We start from the raw sequence: 26351 nt of genomic DNA on the forward strand, positions 1-26351 counted from the left end.
CCACAGATTCTTTTCTGAACAGTTTGTATCCTGCAGGGAGGTGATCTCAGGCGCTAATCCCCTCTCTTCAGATTTATTGTTCCCCTTCTCCATTGTTTTATCCTCTTCAACAGATGCATTCTACTTGCTATACGCAGGTACCTGAAATCACCTACCTACCTTTCCAAGCTATTCCAGTATCCATGTATGTATACACTCCTGCAGATGAGACAGAGGCTGACTGTGATATTCAGCTGATTTACCAGTTCCCAAACTTGCTCCCAGGAACTCACAAATCTTCTGGCCCCATCAGCCTACAGTGACCTGAGAGTTCTCCTCCATACTTTACACAGAAGTAACAGGCCAATTTACAATACCTTCGAGAAAAGGCTCTGAACTGCCCAAACTCTACTATAAGTCATTCACTGTGTTCACGACCGGCTTAAACAGACAATAAACAGCAGGCAGCAGCAACCCTGAACGAGCTTCCAAAGAGTCCCTCCCATCCCCCACAGCTGGCTCCATGTCTGTACTGATATTACCATGCTGTTCTGTGCTAAGTACAAGTATTCTGAGCCCTTCCAGTATATCATTCTCTACAGGAGCTGATAAACTGACTTCCTTCCAATGCCTAGCCAAGTAAATTCCTACAATTACAGCTTGTGATTTAAAAAAAAAAAACAACTGGTACTTGAGGAAAAAATAATCTCTGATTTCAAATCCTTTCTGACATATCATTATTGCATTATTGGGAGCTGGGATTTCTCCTCCTCTATCCCAGCATTCCCACATTAATACATACCTCCTTCTTGGGAACTCAGTTCACCGTCGATCTTTTGTTCTCACAAAACAAAAGGCAACTCCGGACATACACAGATTTATGTGGGGCAGGGAGAGGGGAACGCAAGGAGGACAGAGCCCTCTGAACAGCACTCCCCATATCTCAGTTATGCACGGCTGTATCTGCACTTACGGGTTCTGCATCCAAGAGGTATAGTCTGAGTGCTATTCTGCACAGCAACCAGAAGACCTGACAGCCATGTGTGATGGTTGCATGCCTCTTTTATTTCATGCTAGCAGCACTCTGGCTCAGGCATTGCTGATAGGCAGGCTTAATTGGACACAAAAGTTGTAAAATCGTACAGTCACACCTTGTCAGGAACTAAGCTGCTTGTCCAAGGATACGAATTCATATGCAGAGCCAGTGTTGTTGAGAAACTACTAATAAGAAAGGGTTGGGTTAGCAACCTGTACTGCAAGGCAGTAAAAGGAAGAAGTTTCACTACAAGTCAATAACTATAAATATTTGTAGCCACCAGAGCCCACTGGGCACAGCGGTGAGCTGTCTGGTGATCTCTCCTTGAGCAGGGACTCGTCTCAGGCTTGCTCCTTGAGGTCGAGAGATCCCTTATCTGGCATCTGATGTTTCCAGCAAGATAAAGGCACTGTTATATGCATGCAACATCCATATATATCAAGTTTAAGTGATATTTTCTATACATCAAGTCAGCTTAATTACTAGGCATCTTGTAAGTAGTTTTGAGGGTTTTACCATCAGTTAACCATAATAGAGTGCTTGACCGCCATCTATGTTTGATCATTAATTCTACTTAATCACTGACTAATAAATCCTTTTTGCTTCCCTCATAACCGAAGCTTTTTCAATAATTCACCATGCAGCAGCACGAGGTACTGTAAGTGTATATGCATGTGTGTATACGAGAGAGTACAAAAGAAAGGACTATCGTCTCAGATATTCCTGAACAATCCATAGGCTTCACAAACTGTAATAAACTCCAGTAAATCTGGACAGATATCTTTTCTGAGAAGCTTTTTTATTCATTTGCTCGGCTATTCAGAGAGAGTGCAATACATATTCTAAGAGAATTCTAACATACGTATGATTAAGACTAGAAATAATCTTACTGATATGTCAAGTAACTGAGGAAGCTGCACTTTATCTTAACCACTGGTCTCTGCAAATTAGCTTACGTAATTTTAGGTGAGCAATAGTTGATTGACCAAACCTGCCCAATGGCACTTTCAACTCCACAAGCCAGGACAGGGTATCAAACTGACGCACACTACATACTTGTTCCTGATTTTCTATAGTGCTGCCTGTACAGTTTCACAGCAAACTGTAAATAAAGATGAAGAATGTAAATAAGACTCAATTTCGCACACTATTCCTTTATATATGTCAATCTTAAACCTGTATAATTCAGACTGTATAATTTACAGTAGTCATTTATCGTAAAATCTATCCCTCAGAAGAGCAGGCCTAGAAATCCAAATCGTAAGAGGTGATGAATGAGTGAAAAAGAGAACAAAACTGAAGTTATTCATTCTAATGAAAAATAACATTAAGTGTGCAGAGTCATGATTTGCTCTGAAAAACTGCAGTACTGAATGTATTAGAAGTGACAGAAGACAGAACTGAAACCTGAATTCATTCAAGAAGGCTGTAAGAAATGACTATTAGAGACATTGTATCTGCATAAAGAATATCTTATCAAGCTGAGCAGGAATGCATCTGCAAGTTTATTCTCACTAGAAGTCACACTAACAAATTGAAAATTGCTCACAGAAAGCAACAGTATGATTAATGAACTTCATCACAGTATGGGATTTTAAGTCTCAGAAGATCAGAGTGGTTGCATTAGCTCAAACATAGGGCCTTTCAAGTCTAGTACTCTGTCTACAACCACTCAAACAGGGAAATGCCTGGAATGTTAGCACAAGTTGAGAGCATTTTTTGTTTTTCTCTTCTGCTCCACCAGCTCCAAATATTGTCTGTTCAGAGAATTCCCAAGCTGAAAGAGGTTTATCTATTTATTAATTCCTGACAGAAATTTCTTCAAAGATTTGCCAGTTTCACATTGAATTTGTCTCATATTTTCTCCATATTTTCTTTTTCTTTTTTTTTTTTTTTTTTTTGCAAGTTCTGTGTGTCTACTATCACTTTCATGAAGAACTGCCAACTTTTTTTATTTTCTTGAAACTGGCTGGTCCTTGTAACCCATGGGTGTCCAACTTTTTGGCTTGCCTGAGCCACACTGAGTGAAAAGGAATTGTCTCTGTACACATAGGTCGCTCCAAAAGTAATGCCTCCTAATTATTTCCATGGAAACAATCACTGGTGCAAAGTGCACAATAACACTGCTTGATAGAGAAAATTCTCAGCTACAACACGCTATTCCTCAACAGTCACCAAAATTAGCTTTGCATTTTCACCAGTGATGAACAAAATCCTGCATGTCATGCTTGTCAGAACCTGCACCAGTAGAGCTGACCCACCATCACTGTCACCACTACTGAAACACACCACCCATCACCTCACTGTGCTCACATCCACTGTTTGGTCTCCATAAACATTCAGCAAGCATCAATAAGAATCCTCTTTGGGTGAAAAAAAGAAGAGTTTTTATAACATTTACCCACAATTATACATGCCTCAAATGGTAAATTTTGCTCTTTACTCTTTCAAAATTTTACTATTGGTTTCTGTATATTATTGCTTCACAGAGCTCTACAGATCAGCCGAGCAAATATGACAGGTTTTATTCCCTAAGACATGCTCTATTCACAAGACATTAACTTTTCATAGAGTTAAAACATTTACTAATATTGCTAATTTACTTATATAAGAAATAGCTGTGAAGAGAATCCTACTACATATGTCTTTTTACATTTTCAGTGCAATCAGAATTTTGAGGTGTTTGTTTATTTCTTACAATTGTTCATTAGAATTTTTCCTGGAAGAAGAAACATAATCTCCACATAAGGACTGGTATGTCAATGGATTTCTGAAGAACAAGAAGCTTTCCATGGCAGAATAATCTCCTAGTCACTGCTTTGGGGACTTGGCTGCTGACTGTTTTTTGAGACTTGAAATGGAGTAAAACCTTCAAGTACTCACGGGAAGCAAGCCTTCTAGAATGTGATGGGTAAATAATGTATTTTCTGAACCTATTTTTATTTATTTGCCTTGAAATATACTTTTTGGCTTACAAAAAAATGCACTAAAGAATGGCTTGTTGCTTATTTCACAGGGAAGTACTGCTGTGAGATGTAGTATCTCTGTTGCCCTCAGCCTTCACGGATCGCGAGTAAACAAATCTATGGGATTGTTAGAATAGACTGTGGTTCTCATGAGGTGTGACAGCTGTTATTTCATAGTATTTAAGTCAGTGTGAAGTGATAGTCAGACACATACTGGAAATGATACCTACAGGCATAAATAATGTCTATCTACATGATTCCTGCAATGTAAACACAATGATGCAGTCATATTCCCTCTTTCAGATGCACTCTCCCTGGCACATCAAGACTGCTCACTGGGTACCTGCGATGTTCCGTGACAAACTGTGCATTCTTCACACTCAGCCATTCTTTATGACAAGGCCTATCTTTTTTCAAGAGTACAGTACTGTTACATTTGCAGTTTTCCCACCCAAACCCTTCTCAAAACACAGACCAACTGAATTACCAGTAAATCTAAAGATGTGAAAATAAATGCTTATATTTGTGAGGGTGGATGGGGATGTTTGTAGTTGGCTTTCAGTTCTCACTGCTCGTCTGTTAGCAATAGACAATAAATTACATTAATCTTCCTATGCTGAGTCTCTTTTGCCCATTACAGTAATTGTTGAGTGATCTCCTTGTGCTTATCTCGACACATGAGCCTTTTTTTCCCCATCATATTATCTCCCGTCTTCTTTAAACAGTGGGACAGAGAGAACAACGTGGCAGAGTTATCTGCTCATCAGCCTGAAACCACCACATCCACCTTCATCACAACAGAAGAAAGATGTTTCAACAGAAGCACTGCACACACAGGACATGTTCTGTAATGCAGCCAAAAGTCATTATCTGATGCAGCCTGTTAATTTAACTCCGATTCAGACAGCACCTGATTGAAGCAAACACAGAGTAGAGCCAGAATTAACTCATGATAAGGAGACAACATCAGGAGCCAAGAAACCTTGCTTCTCCTGCCAGCTCTGTCTCAGATTATTTACGTAACCATAGGTTACTCAGGTCAGGGCTCAAATGCACGACTGAATTATGAGCATCTAATAAGTGACTGTGTGTCTAAGCTGGGATAACTCATGGTAACAACTTGCATTGCCAGTGAAGGACTCGTAAGCTAATCTCCATGACTTGGAACTGAGCAGGCACAAGACAGCACTTAGAAATAGTTAAAATTCAGATGACAGGGATAACTTAATGATGTGCCATATGCTGCTTTCATTAGGTGCCCATAAGTTGAAATTAATCATTGTTTTTAAATAGCACAGAAGTATCTGTGGAGGTCTGAGTGTCACAGTCACTTCCTTCCATTATCTCATACAAAATCCTGTTCATTTATCAAGTAGTAGAAGTTCTGATTCCCTCAACACAAAAGGGATTTATAAGAGGAAAGCTACCCTTCTCAGGTTAGTCTACGCTCACCAACATGTTTTCTTGTTTTTTATTTACTTCAAGGTTATCATGCAAAGTGCTGATTTAATGTAAACTTGCTCTGCCAGGTCATTTATTTTAATGTGGATAGGTTAAATTTAAACCAGCAGATTTCATGTGAGAGATCATCTGTCAACACCTGTCTAGCTTCCTGCAAGACTGGGTATCATTTGTCCTACCACAGACAGAATAAAAGCAGAAAGCCAATATAAAACCCCATGCTGTTTACTTTGCTAACTCAGCAGGATATGGGGAAAGACAGAGAGGAGGAAATCAGATTGTACTGAAAAGGTTTGTACCACTTCATAAAATTTCTTTGGATTGCAATATATTTTTCGTACGTACAGACTAAAATGCAAATAGAAACACAGTAACTATAGCAATTGCCAAATAGGAAAAAAAGTAGTACTGGAGCAAAGCCCAAGACATTGAAAGGAAAATAAGAGTGGGTGGGGGGTTACATGAGGAAGAGAGAATGAGTTGCTTGATTTTAATAACATTTCTACCAACAAACCACAAGCTTTGCATTCACTTTCTAGCTGAAGCAAGTTCTATATATGCTCCACCTGCACAGGTAATTTTTTATTTGCACAGAAGTGCTAACATCAGCTTGCTGAACTGATCCTGATAACACAACTAGCGCTCCTCTCTCCACTCTGGCTTCCCTTTAGTCTCCAAGTCTGAGCTACCAAAAGGAGGCAGAACCATCAGCCCCCAAGCGGCTGTGCTAGCTGCCTAACAGGCCAAAGGCCTGCATTATTTGAAAATTACTTCAAATGTACATAGAACAGATTGACTGAAACAAAAGGCATTGCTAGAATTCATTAAGAAATCTAGAGGTAAAGAATCTTTCCTCTCTGCTGGAAATCTATATGCTCAGCATTAAGATCATGGAATTACAGTGGGTTCTTGTTCTTCAGCCAGGTGGAATAAGGAGAACGCTGCCCCAGGACAAGCATTTTTGATTCACTTTATAATTTAATTGAGTTTGCTGAAGTGCCTATTGTTGCATGACAGAAGATAAACGTATTTTACTCCTGCCCTGTGGACTTCTTCAAATCATTACCTGCATATTCAAAGGTAAAACACTTGCGTGTGCCAGGTGTTGAAGCAAAATGGCGTGAAGTCAAGCGGGACCCCTCAGACAAGGCTCACTTCATCTTTCTTATTTCTCATTTAGCATATTCACCTCTGTGCCAGAGGGAGATGAAGAACAGATTATAGCACTATTATCAACAAGTAACTACCCAAAATGTATTTTCTCTCCTTACGTCTAGATAGAATTCTGCTAAAAAGTAGCACCTAAAGTTTGATGTGAAACTAAAAACTACAGCTTCAGAAAACAGCAATGCTGTTACATTCTCTGGGAGAGTTGATGTGGAATACCCAATGTACTGCATCTCAGGGTGAAGATTGACCTAATCCCCCCTGAATAGTAAATGTTCTGGACTAAAAAAATACCTCCATATCCTAGATCAGCCTGAGGGTAACATCCTGCAGCTCATCTACGCTCTGCAACAGATCCAGAGCATCCCTGAAGTCACATGAAGACTCATCTCCATATGCTGTCCCCTACACAGTAAACATTATTTATACAATATTCCATTCAGCATTGCAGGAGATTCAAATTTTGGAAGACAAGCTGCGCCACCAGTGCACGTCACTAGGGTTTTACACAGTTGTCAGTCTTTCCCTGGATCCAACACAATTCCCCCCAACCCCTCAGTGGACATTAGTTTCCTTGAATCAGTCCAACAGCATGCATAACAGGAGGCACTGCACACACTCATTAGTCAGGCAACTACGCACGGAGAAAGGAAAGCCCCTTACTCATATATTTTTCTTGTATCTATTGCTGGTCATGACCAGCAACTGAAACAGAAACACACATTTTCAGCCTGACTACTTCCTGGAGAAGTACCAGGGTAAAGGCTGCCATCCTTATGCAGCAAGAGCTGTGATCCATAAAAAGCTGGGTGAACAATAACACCAGAACAATCATTGCAAAAATTCCTTCCAGTTCCTCTATGTTCAGCCTGTAACTGTCTCTGCTTGTGCTTCTGGCTTCCAGCAGTAATACTATCCACAATTCCTCAGCTGAGGACTTAGGACAACATAGTCCCAAAAAACCACACCTATGAAATGTGCTATTGACAGAGGTCCTCTACACATAACTCAGAAAGCACTGCTTTACGGTTTTCTCATCCCCCTTTCTCCTCTCTGGTTTCCTCGTCAAACTCCTCAGTACATTAAAAAAAAAATTCACAACAATAAGAAAAAAAACAAACACCAAAACTCACGATCCATTTCATTGAACATTCATCTGCTTTGTCCCTCACTTGAACCTAAATCAAAAGAACCCTAGGCAGCATTTGCAAAGCTCAGGCATTAGACCTACGCAAAAGAACACCCGTGGAATTTCAGATAGCTCTGAGGTCAGGCTCACACCACCACAGCCACTGGCACCTCTTCCCAGCTGCTTGGGGCTGGAGAATGAGCATCACATGAGCAGAGATGGGTCAAGCACCTCCCCCTATCTCCTCAAGGATACCTTTGAGAAGTGCATCAGTTTTTGCCAACATAGTCACAACTCAGACTGTCAGCAGATCCACCTCTCCTCTCTGTTAAATACCAATCAATAGGTATGTTGATCCTGGGTGTGCAGTCATCCTGTGGTGGGTTGTCTGAGAAACACTGCTTGGAGAAGATGGTCCACTATCTTCAGTTAGGGTTCCAAAGTCTTCGCAGAACACTGTAGTCATCCCTAGTGATCTGAGCTCCTCTACAGCATCCTTTGGTGTGCAACTACAGTAGGAACTATAAAAGCAGTAAAGTTTATTTGTTCGTTAGCTTTACTTAAAAGTTGCTGAACCAAAAGCTGGTGTATGGAGTGTGTTACCTTTTAAAACAAAAAGTTGTTTACCGGTGTGCCTAGGCTTTGGAATCTATCACCTGAAAGCAGTTGCTTAATCTAAACTGGAATCGAGGATGAGTTACAGCCTTAACTTAGAATTGATGCAGACGTGCTAGAAGTGGCTGACAGTCAGCTGATATCAAAACTAAGTAGCCACTACAAGAAAGACCTGGCTCCTGTGCGGTCTCTAAAACAAACAAAAAACCCACGCAGGCACCCACACTACATAAGCCAACACCATGACCATACGAATCACTACTCAAGGACAGGCCAGTCACACTCAACCACATCAGCAAAGTCACACAGAGCTCCAAATAGCATTTTTTTTCTGAAATGAGCGCCATGGAACAGTAAAGATACTCTACACAAGGCTTTTGCTTCAAATCCCAGGAAGAGATGCTCTCAATGTGAGCTAAACACAATCAACCACCCCTTAGCATAAAAAAATAACACAGATCTTTATTGTCTTAAAATACATTTAGTCCTAACAATTTGGTTTTACATCAAGATGGAAGACTTGCTTATATTCCAGGAAAGCCAGGTCTAACAAGAAATGGCCCAATGAGACACATCAATTTCTGAAACTTTGAACTCCACCTTCTAAGGATTATGCCCAGAAAACAAGAACTTTCCAGCAGTCATGCAGACAACTTCTGAATCAACATGACAGCATCCTCAATGCTCCTTCAGAATTTGTGCTTATCAGCAACAACCCATACCTATCACACCGATCTCATACAACTCAGCTGAGTAAGACAGCAGGGAACAATCCCATGATTTAAGGCATAGGCTTTCAACTGAGATACCCATGGCATCTCAGATGAAAAAAGGATCCTTTTGCGCAGGCTTTTCTGTGTGCTTGGTTTACAGACATTATCCATAAACACCAACTAACTCCAAAAAAAACAGACCAGGGAGAATTATGTCTTGTTTTTTTCCTCCAATTCCAGCTCCTTTTCCCTGCCATCCCATCAACTCCTTAGGGAAAATGTAGCGGTCAAAATGCTCTACAGAACACAGACTCCACACAACACATTTTAAACTGGCTTCAATCTACTATAAAAGGATGCGGGGGGAAGAGAAAAAAAAGGCTTTCACACAGAAGCAATTTTCACACGTTTAATGTAATGGCACCCTAATCAAGTTTACAGTACTTTTTGTATCCAATAGATACTATGTTTCAAAAGTGTAATGGGAAAAAAGTGAACAAAACACTAGTCTTTTTTAAAGTTTTAACTCAGCTATTCAGAGTTACATATGCATAAATGCCTTCTCAAGAATTATGATTTGTATTTTTCACTCTTAGATTAAAAAAATAAGCTTTAGCTGGGTCTTTTCACAAGACATGAAGATCAAAGATGACAAGACTCGAGCACTTGAAACTCCTGAAGGTTATACGAGGACTTCCGTTAACAAGCCTACCATGAAGCAAACACTATAAATAGGAAAAGAACGTGCAAGAGCTCCAAGTTAAGTGAGATGCATGACATGTTTTGCAAGCCTGTGTTCTGATAGCCACAGACGGAAGACTGCTGCCTGAAGAAAGCCTGCCTGAATTTCTTCAGCTAGAGTCTACTTAAAACATATCCACCGCAGAAAGCTATTCAGATAAACAGACGCTGGGATCTTCTGTCCTAACTGAAAAGTTCTCCTTTGGATGTTACCTCTGATGAACAACGCAAGCAAAAAGGTCACTTTTAGAAGCCATAGGAATGACAGGATGTATTTACCGGTTTTCCTATGACACATAAGTAAGAGAACGTTTGTCTTTTATTAGTGTGACCAAGAACATCAAACAAAATGTAGGTATCTGTGAGAAAGTAGTTCAGAACTTTAAGTTAGTAATTTGTTCACTTGGATGTCCATATAGGATGAATCAGACAAATTGATTCATGCATAGGACTGATGGAGTCTGTTAAAATAACTGCAGAAATCTACAAGAATTACAATTTTCAGTTCAATCATATTAATTACACAGAGGAAACTAAAGTATCTATTTGCACAGAAGAAGAGTGGAAATACCAGACATTCACACACACCCCAGCATTTTTCCTACTATAATATTGCACATTCCAACAATGTTGCACAAATTACTGGCTTTTTATAAAGACCATATATGAGGTATTAGTCCATTAATAAATAAAGAAAAATATGGAAAAGCACTTAATATAATGCAATAATCCATTCCAAGTATTTAGTGAATGAAAACAGAAAAAGTGATAATACGCACCCTTGCGGGAAAGGTTAACGTTACTTAGCAAGTAGTCAGCTTTCAGTACCAGTTCAAGAAGCAAAGAGTTAAACCTTTCTGATAAAGATCTTAAGAATTCAAAGCCTTTTTATAACACTGCTGTTCAAAAATGCTTATTTTGCTCATGCAATCCATTTGCAAGGTAAACTCTCCTCATAATTTTAAAACAATAGCAATGTCTGTGTGATAACCTTATTAAAGAACTTATAGGTCGACATCAGTTAATATATATTAAGAGATTTTGTATGTTTTAAAACGTTTACACTGGTTATAGATTTCCATAGCACTGAAATTGTTACCCATTAGCACTGTTTATTATCAGACACCAGCACCACAAAGCATTAGGTGAATACGGGAATTGTAATTTTCAGTTTTACTATTCCTTTATGCCAAGAGTTTACCTTTCAAATTACAAAGCTGAAATCTCTGCTGACAGGTAATAAATATATCTAAACACAATCTATTTCTTATTTAGATTGTTTCAGAAACACTAGGAATCTGAAAGTAAGCTTATTTGTTTAAGTTTGCCAAAGCACAAAGGAGTACTTAAGTTCAACAAATGGAACTATGGCAACTACAGTGCACACACATGGTAATATCACAAGCATAAAGCAAGACTGTATTCAGTATGCTCTTCTGAATCTTGTTATAAGATATTTGTGTTTTGAAGGGGTGGAGTAAGAAACACACTATGTGCATACGCAAGCTTGCATACATCAATAGCCCTTAAGCCAGTGAAGGGTTATTCACATCCTCAAAAATCTTCCCCAGCCAATGAACAGTTACTTGGAAGTAATTCCTACATCACTCTCCCAGGTGAAGAACCATCTTAGCATATATATATATTTTTAAAAGTTGGAACATAAGTTTTTTATGTTGGAACTTAAGTCTATTTCTAATAGATTTGCAATGCTGGACAAAGTAACAAAGACCCACAGTTTTATTTCCGCTGCTATTTTGTGCAAATTGTTGAACTTGCAGACTAAGTCCATATTCAGTAAAAACAACTAGTGAAAATCTGGAAAGACATAATAAAAAAAAGCAGCACTTCAGAATAAAGTATCACCACTGCTAGAAATCCATGCACCAGTAACTCAAACATTCCTGAATTGGCATACAAGAATTATATTATATTTCTAAAATTAAAAAAAATATATCATGTGATGAATTTACTGAGTGCTTACTAAATTGAAATACAAAATTTCTTCTGCTGCAAGATTATTTCTCTCCTCTCTTAAGTAGTTACCGAGGCATTTAGCTCCTAATTCCAAGTTGTTTCTATTCTGAGAATTAGTTCCATCTATAATTTCTTTATAGCAGTTAAGTGTTTTTAAGAACACACAGTTCAAAGGTTTTTTTTTCCCCACATTAGCACATGACCAAGGAGAGTTATGAAGATATTGAAAGAAGAAGAGATGAACAGAAAGGAAACACTATTGCCCAGAGCAGTCTGTGTATGTAGTAACCATGTTTCCTCGTCTCTGAGTGACAGTCCTGCAGTGCTTACTGGATCCGTGGAACCTGTTATCAGTTCGCACTGCGTGTCGGTGTGCATTTTCAAAGTCACTAAAAGAAAACATCTTTTCCATGTTTTCAAACACATCATCAAACAGTCCACCTCCAAAGGAGAACTCCTGGAAAGAACGTCTCTGCCGATTGTGAGCTTCCCGATGACTTCGGAAGTGATTTTCAAAGTGCTTTTTCGACCGCGAGTATTGACTGAAGAGGTCATAGTCTTTGAACAGATCATCGAAGTTGAAGTTAAAAGATGACTGATGAAATGGGCTTCCATTATTTCCTTGTCCTCTGTGACGGCCAAACTGATCATATTCTCTTCGTTTGTTCTCATCTGATAACGTTTCATATGCTATTTCCATTTTAAAAGAAAAAAAGTTTCAAGACTTCAGTTGCACGCACATATAAAGACTAGAACCAAACAACTACACAGAACAGCTTTCCCCCACTCCAGCAATGAGTTATATTCCAAGGCAGACTTTAATTGAACACTCAAGTCCAATCAAGATTAATGTTTAACTACCTACAATCCAAAATCAGCTGTTTCAAATTAATTACAGCTATTTACCTGTAATAATAAATACAGTTACACTCTGAGGGCAGATTACATCCCGAAAATTTAATTCACATAGCAGTGTTTAGCCAGCAATAAAGACCATTGCTAATATTTGAAAGAAAACAGTATCGAGATGTGGCAATGCAGAAGACTGAAGGTAAGAAGATGAGTTAGGAGCTCTCCCTAAACAAGTTACTTGCCTGCTGCATTCTTACCACAGAAACAGTGCAGTGTCTGCAAAGCTATTTGCAGGCAGGCAGTAAGCTCTAGCTATACTGGAGTTAGAACTAAGCGATAAGCTAAACACTAAGGACAAAAATAAAATAAAGGAAATGAATTACCTATTTGTCCAAACTCTCAATATTTCAAAAGTTCAACAATAAACCCAGATTTTTTTGATGGGGTATACCCAAAATGGAATCAGGTTTCCATCAGTTCCTGGGTCCAAACCTACAGCTACAGCTGTTTCAAGGCAGAAACTGACATATAAAATACTCCTTGTAATTAGAATATGAATTTGGAACACTAGCATTTTCTTACCAGTCAATGGCTTCCCAACTTTTCTATACAGCTCAACATGTATTTAGAACTACCACTCCCTTCTTCAGTGTAGCTAGCAGCTGCAGCTTCTAAGACCACTCTTCATTTTGACTACATTATTACCTTTCTTTCAGTGTAACTGTCCTGTACACAGCAAGATAAAACCCAGAAGTCTCTTGCTAGTTTAGTAAGAAGAAATACACAGACAGATGAATGTTATAATAGCCTATGGGGAGCAGAAATGAGAACATCTTATTCTTCAGCAAACCTTGTCATGTTCTTGGTTATTCACTTCCACTGATACATTTTAATCACAGAACATTCACGAAAGGTCTATTCTCAGGATAGTTCAGGTTGGAAGTGACCTCTAGTTTACCACTCCGCTCAAAATAAAGTCAGTTATGAGAACAGCCTAGTTCCTCACAGCTTTATTCTCTCATTCCTGAAAAGTCTGCAAAAATGGAACGTGCACAGCCTGCCTAGGCAAGCTGTTCCAATCATTGCCCATCCCCTAGGTAAAGAAAGTTTAGCCTTATAGCCACAACGAATCTCTTGTACCTGATGTCTCTCGTTTTCCCACCATGAGCCACTGAAGAGCTTTTCTGAAAGTTTTTTTGTTTGTTCTTAAAAAAAAAAAAAAAAAGAAAAGCCCCTATAGGTACTGGAAGGTTTTCATTAGGTCTCCCAGAAGCCCTAGTAATCCCTGAGCTGGATCTTATTAGGCAGATAAAAAGTACAGTAACTGAAGTAAACCCCTAGAGCTAAAGTTGTCCTACTCCCAAGTATTTTTGTGAGAAGAGACTTAAGCCTAAAAGTCTAATAGGCAAAAATGCATAAACTGCATGAGAGGCCTGCCTACATGCAAAAACAGAAACAAGTCAGATACTGATGCATGACATTTGCCACTGCAAAAGTAGAAGTAAAAATATATATATTTTTCCTATCTTACACAGTAGAAACAGTATACATAAGTTAATGCATTTGTTCACAGATATAATTATAGAATAGAATAACAGAATAGCTTTTGTTGGAAGGGATCTCAAGGATCACCCAGTTCCAACCTCCTGTCATGGGCAGGGCTGCCACCTAACATACCAGGTCGCCCAGGGCCTCATCCAACCTGGCCCTGAATGCCTCCAGGGATGGGACATCCACACCTTTTCTGGGCAACCTCTTCCAGTGCCTCGCCACCCTCTGAGTAAAAAAATTTTTGTCATAGCATCTAACCTAGATCCCACCCCCCTCTCAGTTTAAAACCACTCCCTCTCTGTCCTATCACTATCTGCCCATGTAAGAAGTCAATACACAAGCCACGCATCCAATTATTAAGGTAAGGTTAGTATACATTACCTTCAGCGATTTCTCTAAATTTCGCTTCTGCACCGGGACTCTTATTTTTATCTGGGTGGTATTTCATGGCCAGTTTGTGAAAGGCCTTCTTGATCTGGCGGTCAGATGCATTTTTCGGAACTCCTAAGATATCGTAATAGCTCTCTGTAGCCAGTATTAGCTCAGTTATCATTAAAATGCAGAGAGCAAATGTGAAGACAGATTGTGTAGTTGCCATTTCTCTGGTTTCTAGAAAGAAAAAATAAACACACTTGAACAAGTTATTTCAGGTTCCATAGCACCTTAAAGAAAAGGCATAACTATAAGCTGAAAGAGGAAGACGTATTTTTCATGAGTCACTCTGACAGATACGTAAACAAGGTTTTTCACTTGTGTTACAAAGCCCCATCCTTCAGTTTTATAATCAAAGAATATGTGAATGGAAATGCTGTAAATTCACATTCCACATCTATCACTCAACACTGGTATGTTTTGCTGTTCACCTTTTTTGTTTTTAACCTAACCTTACTTATACATTCTCTCATAGTCCAGTTTCTAGCTGTTGAATTAAATTTACAACACCTTTCATAGCAGCAAACACTTCATGCTGACACACCTGGACTATCATTAAACTAAATCCTGAGTTCCAGGATCATGAACGCAGGGGCTCTAAATTAGAGTGCAATTTAGAAAATACACTGAATATACTGGCAGAATGATTCACTGATGAGCTACAGCAACAATAAGAACCTGAAAACACAGCAGGACTAAAAATCAACTTTCAGGTACAGGAAAACAAGATTGTTAGACAGCCATGCTCAACTTCAGGTAATTTAACTGGCCTAAGTCGAACACGATAAAAGCAGAACACTCATCTAGAGTACAGAGTTCAGACAAGTAGGAAGCTTCTTCCACTACTTACAATGGGCTGGACTTAATTTGCTATCATATTAGACTGTGCTCTAAATAAAAACACCTACCAAACCTCTGATACCAAAGAATTTATCCAATAAATATCACTGTATATAATAGGTCTACATACCCAATTCTCAATGCATGAACTGAACTCAAAAAGCAGTCTTCTATAGGCAAAATATGGTGTTATTTTCTTGAAAGTTTACTAAGCTAATCTTACAGTCTGAGAGTCATGAAACCTAGCGAACTTTAGCTGGTATTCAACCCAAACATCTGTTCTTCAAAGTTTTTTAGCTCTGTTTATCAGGTAGATGAGACAACTGAGCCTTTAAATAGCAAGTCCATATCCTCTACAGAAAATTAATACACAAGCACCAAAAATGTAAAAAAAAAATTACTAAGAGACAGGCCAAGGGGCTAAAATGAATGTTGTGAGATCAGAGCAAAACGCTCATGCAAGATTAACGTACCCATGCCCTCTTAAGCATTTATTTGGCTAGCAGCCTGCATGATATCAAGTGTTATGGAGTAGCAGTCGAAACAAACTGTATTTTTATCAGTGTATCTAGACACCAAAAGGACAGTTCTTCGCCATATTCCTCTTGCACAACACCAGACAGATCTTCAGCACAAGAAGCTTTCCAAGTTCTTCCACATATTCTTTCCCACCAGCTCACTTATCTGAAACTTTTCCACTTGGACATGAAGATCTACATACACATGCATCCTTCACCACCCTCTGTGCTTTCTTTCTGGTTCTCCTTTGCACGTACGGATTTTTGTCTTAACATGCCAGAGACCAATTATGTATGCACAACACAGGTATGAGGAAATAAAAACACTGCTCCATTCTATGGCTAACCTCCCTGCTTCTACTGTTAAATACTGAATGGAGCTGAAGAGTTGTTCACCTCCTTCATTAAGGACACACTCTCTTACAACCCATGTTTTTCAGTCTGAGAACATCAAGTCACTCGCTAGTTTTTTTGCTCTGCACAAGCCTCTCCATTTTGATTACACTTTATAGGAAGAACTGTACTTTGGTTTCTCTTTCACTACAGTTTTACATCAGAATTTTGGCAATGTACTTCCATGCTCTATCGCTCCTAGTTCTACTTAGATTTCTAAGGCGCTTTTTTTCCCATTGATTTGTAAAGTCAAACAAAAAGTGAGATATTTCTTTGCATTTAAAAAGATGCTCCTAAAAACCTCTCAAATCTTTTAAGCTTAAAAAAAAAAAGAGTCTAAATGAAACAATAAAACGTAAACAAAAATCAAATATAAGTGAAACTCAAATGTAAGCAGCATAAGATTTAGTATCAGGATGAAATATTTAGATAATGTATTTTAAATTAATCAAAGACATGGATTTTTTTTTCCCCCAGAGAACATCTGTTTGATATGCAGTCAGCATCTCAGTGTTGCTATTGCCAACTAAGAGAGAACTAAAGGCCAGGTCTGACTGTCTACCCCCAACTACTTTCACAACTGCTTTCATAATAAAGTCTCTTTTAAATACTTACTCTGCATGTTTCTTCTCCCTCAGCTTCCCAACTGAGGGGAAAAGTTTCACTTTCTAGGCTTTGTACAGTAATTACTTATGAATTCTTAAGTAAGGTTTATGTTCTGCAAGCTGCTTTGTGTTAAGCTTATTCAACAGAACAGCTGCCCACAACTGTTGTGAAGAACACTATTAAGACCCACGTTTCATATGCATGTATCTAGCAACAAAGTAGGAGACTTGTTCAACACAGATTAAGCATTTAACTCTATTGGATAAGTAGTTACAGACCTCAACTGCTATTAAACTTGGTATAAAAAAGCACGCTAATGTTCATCAGAAGCACTGCAGAGATGACAGTGCTCAGCTGGGTAAGAGTTTATCAGCAGCGATGGTTTCATCCAGGCACAACACACTGCGTTTGTCATACGCAGAAAACAGAGCAGCTCTTTCCACCTCGCAATGCAAATTCTCCATCCCATCCCTCTTTTAAAGTAATAGACGAAGATCTCAGTTAAACGCTTACGTCTGTAAAGTCGCGCACACTCACAAAACCCACGCATCAATGCTCCGACTACACGAACTGCGATTTTCTTTCCGTATTACTATCGTCGCAAGCAACTTGTTACCGGCAAGAAAGTTCCCCAAGTTTCCCCCGGTTACCATTACGGCTAACCCCGTGATTTAGCACGTCCCCGCGCTCCGCGGCCAGCACAGCCTGCCTCCAGCCCACGGGGTTCGGCTTCCCCCGCCTCTCCCCCCGCAGGCAAACCCGGGAGCTGAGCGGGGACCGCGGCCAGACCCCGCCGAGCCGGCGCCGCGGGACGCTGCCCCAAGCCGGACCCCAGCGGGCGGGCCTACCGAGGAGCGGCAGCCTAGAGGAGCAAACAAACCCACCACAGGAGGCCCAGCGACCCCACGCCGCCCCGGGCCGCCTCCTCTGCGCTCCGTTGCCCCCCCGGCCCCTCCGCTCCCGCCTGCTCTTCCCTCCACCTTCGGCGCCGCTTCGCGTCCACCCGGCCCTCCCGCGGCGGCCCCGGGGGCAGAGCCGCAGCAGCGCATCCCCGCCGCCCCTCGCCTCACCTCAGCTGAGCGCCGCCAGCACTGAGGCCGCTGCCCCGCGGCGTCCCGCGCGCCACGCCCGCCCCACAGCCGCCAGCGCGCGCGCAGTGCGCTCCTCCGCGCCCCGCCGGCCGTTCCTACACGAAGCGCTACGCCATTGGCCCGCCGGCTCCACGTGACGCGGGGCCCTCGCCGGGCGGGGCGTCCCCCGGCACGAGGGGCGGGGGTGGTGGCCGTTGTCCCCGTGACCGCCGCCCCCTGCGCCCCCGCTGCCGCCGCGCGCATGGTTCCGGGCCGGGCCCGGCTGCGCCGCCATGCCGCGGTATTGTGCCGCGTCCTGCTGCAAGAACCGCGGCGGGCAGAGCGCCAGGGACCAGCGCAAGCTCAGCTTCTATCCGTGAGTGAGAGCGTAGGGGGATCGGTGGGCCGCCCCCGGAGGTGGCGAACTTCGGGTGGGCAGCGCTGGGTGAGGCGAGGCCCTCGGCTGCCCCTCGGGAGAGCGAGAAACCGAGCGGGGCCGGGGCTGAGGGGGGCGAGGCTTGTGTTTAGGGACCGGGGATGAGAGGATGAGGGGAAGGTGTCGAAGTGCCATCTGCGCTGCCTCCGCGCGGTTCGGTCTCCTCGCGCGGGTGATGTTCCGGCGGGAGCCGCGCTGCCGGAGGCGCGGGTTCGGCGGGGGGAGCTGAGGGCCGCCCCGTGTCCGGCTGCGTGCGAGCGGAGCGAGTGTGCCCCGTCCTTAGAGCGAAACGTTACCGCTGGGATCGATACCTAGCTGCGCCGCAGCCAGGAGCGTTGATGGGCGGACGGAGGCCGCTGGGCTGCCGCCAGGCTCACCAGCCTGCTTATCAAAACAGCGGCACGGCGCTGTCAGGCCGTGGCTCCGCGCTGCTGTCGGTCCCAGAGCTCAGCGCACCGGCACCAGCCTGGGGGGGAGTAGCGAAATGTTGGTGTGTTTCTGCTGGAGGAAAGCACGGTGAGCATCTGTCTGTGCGGAGAATTTTCTAGCATTTAAAAAAATATATATTGAGGAATCGATTTCACAGTCAACCCGAAAACTTGTTTCAATAAAGTCATAGAATATCCCAAGTTGGAAGAGACCCATAGGGGTCATTGAGTCTGATTCCTCGCTCCATGCAGGACCACCCCAAAATCAGAGTATATGTCTAACAGTGTTGTCCAGACACTTGTTGAATTCTGGCAGCCTGGTGCTGTGGCCACTGCCCTGGGCACAGCCTGTTCCATGCCCACTGCCCTCTGGTGAAGAACCTTTTTCTAATCCCCAGCCTGACCCTCCTTTTACACTGCTCCATGCCGTTCCATTGGGCCCTATCACTGTCACCAGAGAGCAGAGATCGGCATTGCCCCTCTGCTCCCCTCCTGAGGAAGCTGTAGGCCACCATGAGGCCTCCCCTCAGTCTGCTCTTCTCTGGGCTGAAAACACCAAGGGACTTCAGCTGCTCTTCGTACATCTTCCCCTATAGATCTTTCACCATCTCTCTGGCTTTCCTTTGGACATAATAGTTTTAAGTTCTTTTTGTACGGTGTCATCCAAAACCGCACACAGTGCTCAAGGTGAGGCCACGCAGCACAGAGCAGGACAGTCCCTTCCCTTGCCTGGCTGGCACTGCTGGGCCTGAGGTACCCAGAGTATGATTGCCTTTCCTGGCTGACTAGGCACACAGTTGATTCACATTCAATGTGCTGTCAACAAAGACCCCCGAATTTCTTTCAGCAGGGCTACTTTAAACTAACTCAGGACCTGTTGTGATAGAACAAGGAGAAATGGTTTCAAGCTTAAGGAAGGTAGATTTAAGTTAGATATAAGGATAAAGTGTTTTACAGTGAGGGTGGTGAGGCACTGGAATAGGTTGCCCAGAGATGTGGTGGATACCCTGTCCCTGGAGACTTTCAAGGCAAGGCTGGATCAGGCCCTGGGCAACCTGATCTAGCTGTGCATGTCCCTGTGCATTGCACGGGAGTTGGACTAGATGACCTCTAAAGGACCCTTCCAACTCCAAGGATTCTGTGATTCTAACTTGTAAGTTTGTTGCAGTTATTGTTATTCCAGGATGAGGAAGGTGGTGTAGGAATACCCACAGGAAGACAGCTTTGAAAAGGGTTTTAGTTTCAATTGAAGGAAACTACGTAACCTTGAATGTATATAGTACATGATTCAGCAGTATATGTTATCACTCCAAAGTGATCATGAAAATGAGTGGAAATAAATTATTCATATTATTTTAGAGAATGTAAGTGCCACAGATATGATCAAAACAAGTTTGAGTTCTGATACATATTTATATTCAAATGTATGTTATCAGTATAAAGATGATTTCAAAAACACAGCTGTTTTATGCAGCCATTGAATTGTGCTGTGTTATGAGTAACGCAGTCCTGCAGAAGAGGTACTGAGACTCGTTCATACCAGAGAACAGATTCTGATTATGGGGTAAGGGGGCATCGAGAGCAGGAGCAAGTTCTGGCAAAGTTACTCTTTGACTGAAATGATAAATTTCACTACCAGACATCATCTCTCACTGCAGGTTTTTGTTTTGTTTTGTTTTTCCTGATCTGAAGCTGCCTGATGGTGCAGAAGGGAGTGAGTGCTGTGTTGCAAGGGTTCTATCAAAGGAATCGAACACTCTCTAGGCCTTCTTGAGAGGGTGTGCTTGGCGACATGACCTTCAACTGAAAGAAGTCATCCTCTTACTGAGAAACTTGTTTGGACTATGTAGAAGCATGCCAGGCTAAGCTCTGTTACTCGTGAGACTTGCTGTATAATGTATGTAGGGTTGCTACTGGGTGCACACAATCTAAACAGGCAGGATTTGAAAAGACTGAGCCTCTAACCTGTCCTTGAGAGGTTATCTTGGTTTTGCTAGTATTGTTCTTCGCATTCCTGCTTATACTCGGAGCCAAATGGATCATCTGTTTGCTCTCTTTTCTTGGTAACTTGGAGATTTAAATGGCAGCAAATACAAAACTTGGGGTAAGAGTTGAAGAAGCGCACATTTATCCCGTGAATCTCAGGTATCTTTCTCTCAAAATCAACTCAGTTTGCAGTTTGAGGACATTTGTGGGCCTGCAGAGGAGAGTTATTGCCATGTGTGGCTTGTGAGGAAACCTACAGCTTCAGAAGTTCAAGAAGTTCAAGAAGTTTGCCAAGAGTTGACCTTTCAGAGAATTTGTGTGACACACAACCCCTCACCAGTCCACACTCTCTCCAGCTTCAGTTTTGTGTGAATACCTCACTTCTGAACCAATTTTTTTGCACATTGAAGTTGGATTAATGTTACTGTGGTCTATTAATGTATAGTAATAAATAATACTAAAAGAATCCGTTGCTAATTAAAAGGACAAATCATCTATTTAGATAGTAAAACTTCTTTAATGAAGCTGTAGGTACTTGTTAACATGTGGATGTTGTCCTTCACACTGCTGGTATCTGATACTCTTTACATCCTACAGTTATGATCACGTCAGGTTTGATGACCCAATTAATCTGTCACTTATGATTTCATTTACTCAAAAGCATAGATTTTTTTACAGTTATTATTGTTCATGATTGCCCTGCTGAGAAAGAATTAGGGATCCTGGTAGGTGAAAAACCTAACACGTGCCAGCATTGTACACTCGTGGCTCAGAAGGCTGACTTAATCCTGGGCTGCATCAGATGAGCAGGGAGAGGGAGGTGATCGTCCCTCTATATTCTGCCCTTGTGAAACACCATCTGGAGTACTGTGTCCAGGCATGGGGCCCCCAGCACAAGAAAGATGTGGAGCTGTTGGAGCAGGTCCAGAGGTAGGCACAAAAATGATCAGAGGGCTGATCTCTCCTTCAAAGTCAGGCTGATGGAGCTAGGCTTGTTCAGTCTGGAGAAGAGAAGGCTCTGGGGAGACCTGGTTGTGGTCTTCCAATATTTAAAGGGAGATTATAAACAGGAGGAGATCAACTTTTTACACAGGTAGATAGTGGAAGTACAAGGAGGAATGGCTTTAAGCTAAAAGAGGAGTGATTTTGATTAGATGTCAGGGGGAAGTTTTTCACTGAGAGGATAGTGAGGCCCTGGAACAGGTTGCCCAGAGAGGTTATGGATGCCCCATCCCTGGAGCTGTTCAAGGCCAGGTTGGATGGGACATTGGGCACCCTGATCTAGTGACTGGCAATCCTGCCCAAGGCAGGGGGGTTGCAATGAGAGCTTAGAGTGGTCTGGATGTTTGTACTGCCATTACCCTAATAGCTTGTCTTTTCATGCATCATAATAAGCATTTCGTTTCTCTTTAACTTTTGTGTATTGTTATTTATTGAGTAAACTACACAACTTTGCTCACCTTGTTTTAATTTGGTTCTCTTTCCCACATAATTAGACTGCTTGCTTATACTTCCAAAATCAATTATATGTATATATATTTCAATAATGCTGTATACTCTTCATTTTCAAGTAGGTTAGATGGCTGAAAAGTTAGATATGGATTACACAACATTGGGTGCTGAAACACTGTAAGAAAGCTTAAGTTCTGAAACAACACGGAGAAATGTTTTGTGTTGGTGTGTATTTACATTTTTAACGAAATTTAAGTCCTGCAGTGGAAATATTATTCACATTTCTAAGTCGTAAGTATGATGTATACTAAAAGGTGCTTTGTTAAATAAAAAAAAATAATAAAAGTTTTTGGTACTTAATTTGTATAGTAAGATAAAAAAAAAAAAGCTCCACGAATACTATTATTACAGTAAGGACTAGATCTAACATTTTCTTAATGAAATGAGTGTTTCCTGACATCAGGAGAACTTTTTGAGCAAGCATTACAGAATCGAGACTTTTAAACACATTGGCCTAAAGATCTGAAGTCCTTGACCAGCTGAAATCAATAGAAATTCTGCTGGACCCTTGAGCAAATATCCACTAGAAATAATTTGGTTAATTAGTAGATTAACACGTAAGTGACATCCTTATTGGCATTTAATATGTTCTGGGAGAGGGAGGGGCTGGGTTAAAGTGAAAAAGAAAAGGGTGATTTGAATTCCTTGCAGGGAATTCAAGTAAGGAAGGACAGCCTTGTAAGAAACTATAAGATGCTCTTTGTTTAAAAAGAAAACTGAAATAATAATTATTTTTTTAAATAACAGGTTTTTTTTGCTTTTTTTCCCCCCAACTATTTTTTAAAAAGATTTCCACTTCATGATAAAGAGAGACTTGAGAAATGGTTGCGGAATATGAAACGGGATGCGTGGACTCCAAGTAAGCACCAGCTTCTGTGCAGTGATCATTTTACCCCTGATTCCCTTGATGTGCGATGGGGTATAAGATACTTGAAACATACAGCTGTACCAACAATTTTCTCTTCCCCAGATGATGAGGTAATGTGTTTCTATCTTTTTTTATTATAGTAGAAATCTAACCGTTTATGCAATAATATGTTCTAATTATCTTTAATATACTCATAGTTTATTTTAAAAATAAAAATCTTTCCATCAAAATATTTTCTTAATGAGAGTGACACAAAAGTAGCATGTGGTTCCATAAGTAAAGGAAAAACAGCTGCTTTGACTAGAGGTTCAGTATTGTTTTTTTTCTGGAAATTGAAGAAACATTTCCCTTAGAAAAAAAATAATTTCCTGTGAGAATATTGTAAATATTTTTTTACAATGCAATTATTCCTTATATTCTAATGCTCTTTTAAAGCCTTCTGTTAACTAACTATACATAATAGCTGACTTTAAAATGTTTTAGTTTTAAACTCTGTGTCTCCTGTTACTAGTCTCTCAAACACTGTAGGCTACCGAAGATATGCTACAAAGGCGGTTCCATCTGGCCTTTCTCAGAGTTGTGAAAAAATACACTCAGTAATATTTTTGTTTCAGTGACTAACATCAAAAAGCTTGTTTGGATGCTGATCTTAAATCTAATCGTGCGGTGATATTGTTTACTCTTCTGCAAGTTTTTATCTTTTTATTTTTTTCTGCTGTTGATAAATTCTCCTTGAGATAGACTGCCTGGCTGAAAAATATGATCCAAGTTGCTGAAACAACTTTGTTGCACCTATAAAGCCATAATTTTGTACTGTGAATCTTTAATACGCAAATATTTAATACAGAGTTTCAGTTGTCATAAGGAATGGTAATAATGGCAATCAGTCTTTTTAAGACAGATTTGGCTAGCCTCGTCTCTTCAAGGACCTTTAAAATTATGACTGGTGTAAATCAGTGAAGTTCCCTAGAGTTTGAAAAAGAAAAAACAGATATGACTGCCTTTAGATATTTAAAATATTTTTTTTTTTTAGCATTTAAGACTGAAGCAAAATTATGGAAGGCACTTACTTCAATTTTCCAGTTTCTGGTGTAATTTTTAAACAATTCTTGTCTAAACTATGCAGTACCACACTACTGAATGAGATTTGCTTGATTTTGATTTTAATTTTTTATGCTCAGGTGTTTTTCTAGCTACAAGGTGTGATTTTTGTTATTTTTCTTTTATCTCCTCCAGGAAAAAGACTCTTCTCAGAACAGCCCAGAAGAGATAAAGAGAGAAGACCTGGAAGAAACCACTAAAAATGTAGAGTCCAAGAAAGTACCTGTATCACTTGAACTTTGTACACCAAAGAAAAGTCCTGTAACTGCAGAAAACCCAGATAAAAAAGCAGAAGTAATTTGCTCAGCTCTGTTGAGTGAACCTTTACATGTGCAGAAACTACAACTTGAAAACAGAGAAGACTTTGAGACAGACAGTGTCATTCTTGAAAATTCATCTCAGCAGCATATACATCAACCTGAGCCTGTTTTAGTGGCAGCAGCAGTCCAGAACATGGAAGCTACTGATGTTCATGCTTCTGTAGAAGTCCCAGTAAGTTGTACAGCTACAGTCTTGCAATTTTCAGACCCTGACTACTTGAATTCACCTCTGAAACTGAAAAATACTTTAGGTTCAATTACTGACTATTCACTTGAAAATCCCAACTCTCATGTTGTAGGCTGTTCTGTTGAAGTGCAGCCAACAACTGAAAATGCAGTTTTGGTCAGTACAGTCACACAAACTATTGAACAATTCAATGGAAGTGAGGAATCCGTCATTGCTATCATCGTACCAGCTGAGAGTCCAAAAGAGCCTGAAATAACAAACACATCTTTCCTGCCTATTAAACAAGAATTTCTTGACGCAGAAGAAGGGGAAACAGATAATTCTGTGCATATGAATGCATATAATGGAATTGAAATATTACAAACTGAGCATTCATACTGCAAACAAGACATAGACAGGGAACATCTCTGGCAAAAAATTTCAAAGCTCCACTCTAAGATAACTCTACTTGAAATGCAGGAGGTAAAAACTTTGGGGAGACTCAGGTCCTTGGAAGCTCTTATTGGACAACTGAAGCAAGAAAATCTGCTTTCTGAAGAAAAGCTCAAGATCGTAGAAAACTGCTTCACAACGCTTGAAGTGACTATGATACAGTAAAGGCTTTGAGTGATTATTCTTCAGTATCTTTTTAGCCTCTTTGACTGTCCTTTTGTACAAATTAACTTTTGTTTCAATCATGATACTTTAAGTATCTAATGCAAACTGTGTTCTTTAAAATGTTACATCAACAACTGCCAATCTTAGTTGGTAGACAGTTGCCCATAAAACATGACTTGCAAGTGAGCTTTAAAAGAAAAACAAAACCTGTCTCATTAAAGTGTATGAGGTGAATCAGTAAAATGAATCAAGGTTTTCCTGGTGCAGGCTTCCCTGAGACCTGCAAGTTTTGCATTTGGGGCAGCAGCATTAGAACGGACAACGTAACTATAGAATGGACAATTATAAAGCAGTTCTTTAAAAAAGAAAAGTTTGTCCTGGTTCTCTTTCAAATGATTAAAGAGGCATGTATTACACATTGTCCAGTGGAGCCACTGTCACTCTTTAGTCTTCTGTTCATTTAGTGTTCATTCTGATAGCTTTTTGTACAGTTTGACCCTATTAAATTTTTCTTCAATAAATGCAGTGTCCTTTCATTTAGTTTTGCTTTGTTTTTTGTTCCTAAGATAATGTTATTAGAATGAACAGATCCATCTCCTCTTTTTGGAATGTTGCAATATTCTGCTCAGATGGAAAGAAGCATCTTAAATAGTGACTGTTTTATGATTGAAGAGGAAAGTTGTGAATATTCAGTGAGTGCTATCTACTCAGCTTCGATTGTCATGCAACCTACATCTGCATAAATTCATAGATCCTTAATAATACTCTGAAGAAAACAACATTTTGCAGAGCAAATTGCTGTAGAAGTAGAAATGCACTAATTTTCTGTAATTTGTTCTTTGAGAAATGGAATTATGAGATTAGAAATTT

The 26351-nt window shown here is 40.6% G+C and overlaps 2 protein-coding genes across 2 annotated transcripts; one reads left to right on the forward strand and one right to left on the reverse strand.

Moving 5' to 3' along the window:
- DNAJB9 (DnaJ heat shock protein family (Hsp40) member B9) lies at window positions 9462–18158 on the reverse strand. The gene is made up of 3 exons (XM_021384943.1): window positions 18047–18158; window positions 14569–14796; window positions 9462–12474 (listed from the first exon to the last, which is right to left on the reverse strand). Exons 2-3 carry the CDS (start codon window positions 14783–14785, stop codon window positions 12041–12043), a joined length of 651 nt encoding a protein of 216 aa, XP_021240618.1. The 5' UTR covers window positions 14786–14796; window positions 18047–18158; the 3' UTR covers window positions 9462–12040.
- Window positions 18211–26020, forward strand: THAP5 (THAP domain containing 5). Its single transcript, XM_021384942.1, has 3 exons — window positions 18211–18422; window positions 23197–23386; window positions 24513–26020. The coding sequence occupies exons 1-3, from the start codon at window positions 18340–18342 to the stop codon at window positions 25479–25481; spliced, it is 1242 nt and encodes a 413-aa protein (XP_021240617.1). The 5' UTR covers window positions 18211–18339; the 3' UTR covers window positions 25482–26020.

Source organism: Numida meleagris, chromosome 1 (genome assembly GCF_002078875.1).
Source record: "Numida meleagris isolate 19003 breed g44 Domestic line chromosome 1, NumMel1.0, whole genome shotgun sequence".
NCBI classification, from domain to species: Eukaryota; Metazoa; Chordata; class Aves; order Galliformes; family Numididae; genus Numida; species Numida meleagris.

What these genes read in the sequence shown, in the direction of transcription:
- DNAJB9 (XM_021384943.1), bottom strand. Translation starts at nt 14,785, where the DNA reads ATGGCAACTACACAATCTGTCTTCACATTTGCTCTCTGCATTTTAATG. An exon ending in ATTTAGAGAAATCGCTGAAG is followed by an intron (nt 12,475 to 14,568) that starts GTAATGTATACT and finishes AAATGGAAATAG; the next exon opens with CATATGAAACGTTATCAGAT.
- THAP5 (XM_021384942.1), top strand. Translation starts at nt 18,340, where the DNA reads ATGCCGCGGTATTGTGCCGCGTCCTGCTGCAAGAACCGCGGCGGGCAG. An exon ending in CGCAAGCTCAGCTTCTATCC is followed by an intron (nt 18,423 to 23,196) that starts GTGAGTGAGAGC and finishes TTTTTTAAAAAG; the next exon opens with ATTTCCACTTCATGATAAAG. An exon ending in TCTCTTCCCCAGATGATGAG is followed by an intron (nt 23,387 to 24,512) that starts GTAATGTGTTTC and finishes TATCTCCTCCAG; the next exon opens with GAAAAAGACTCTTCTCAGAA.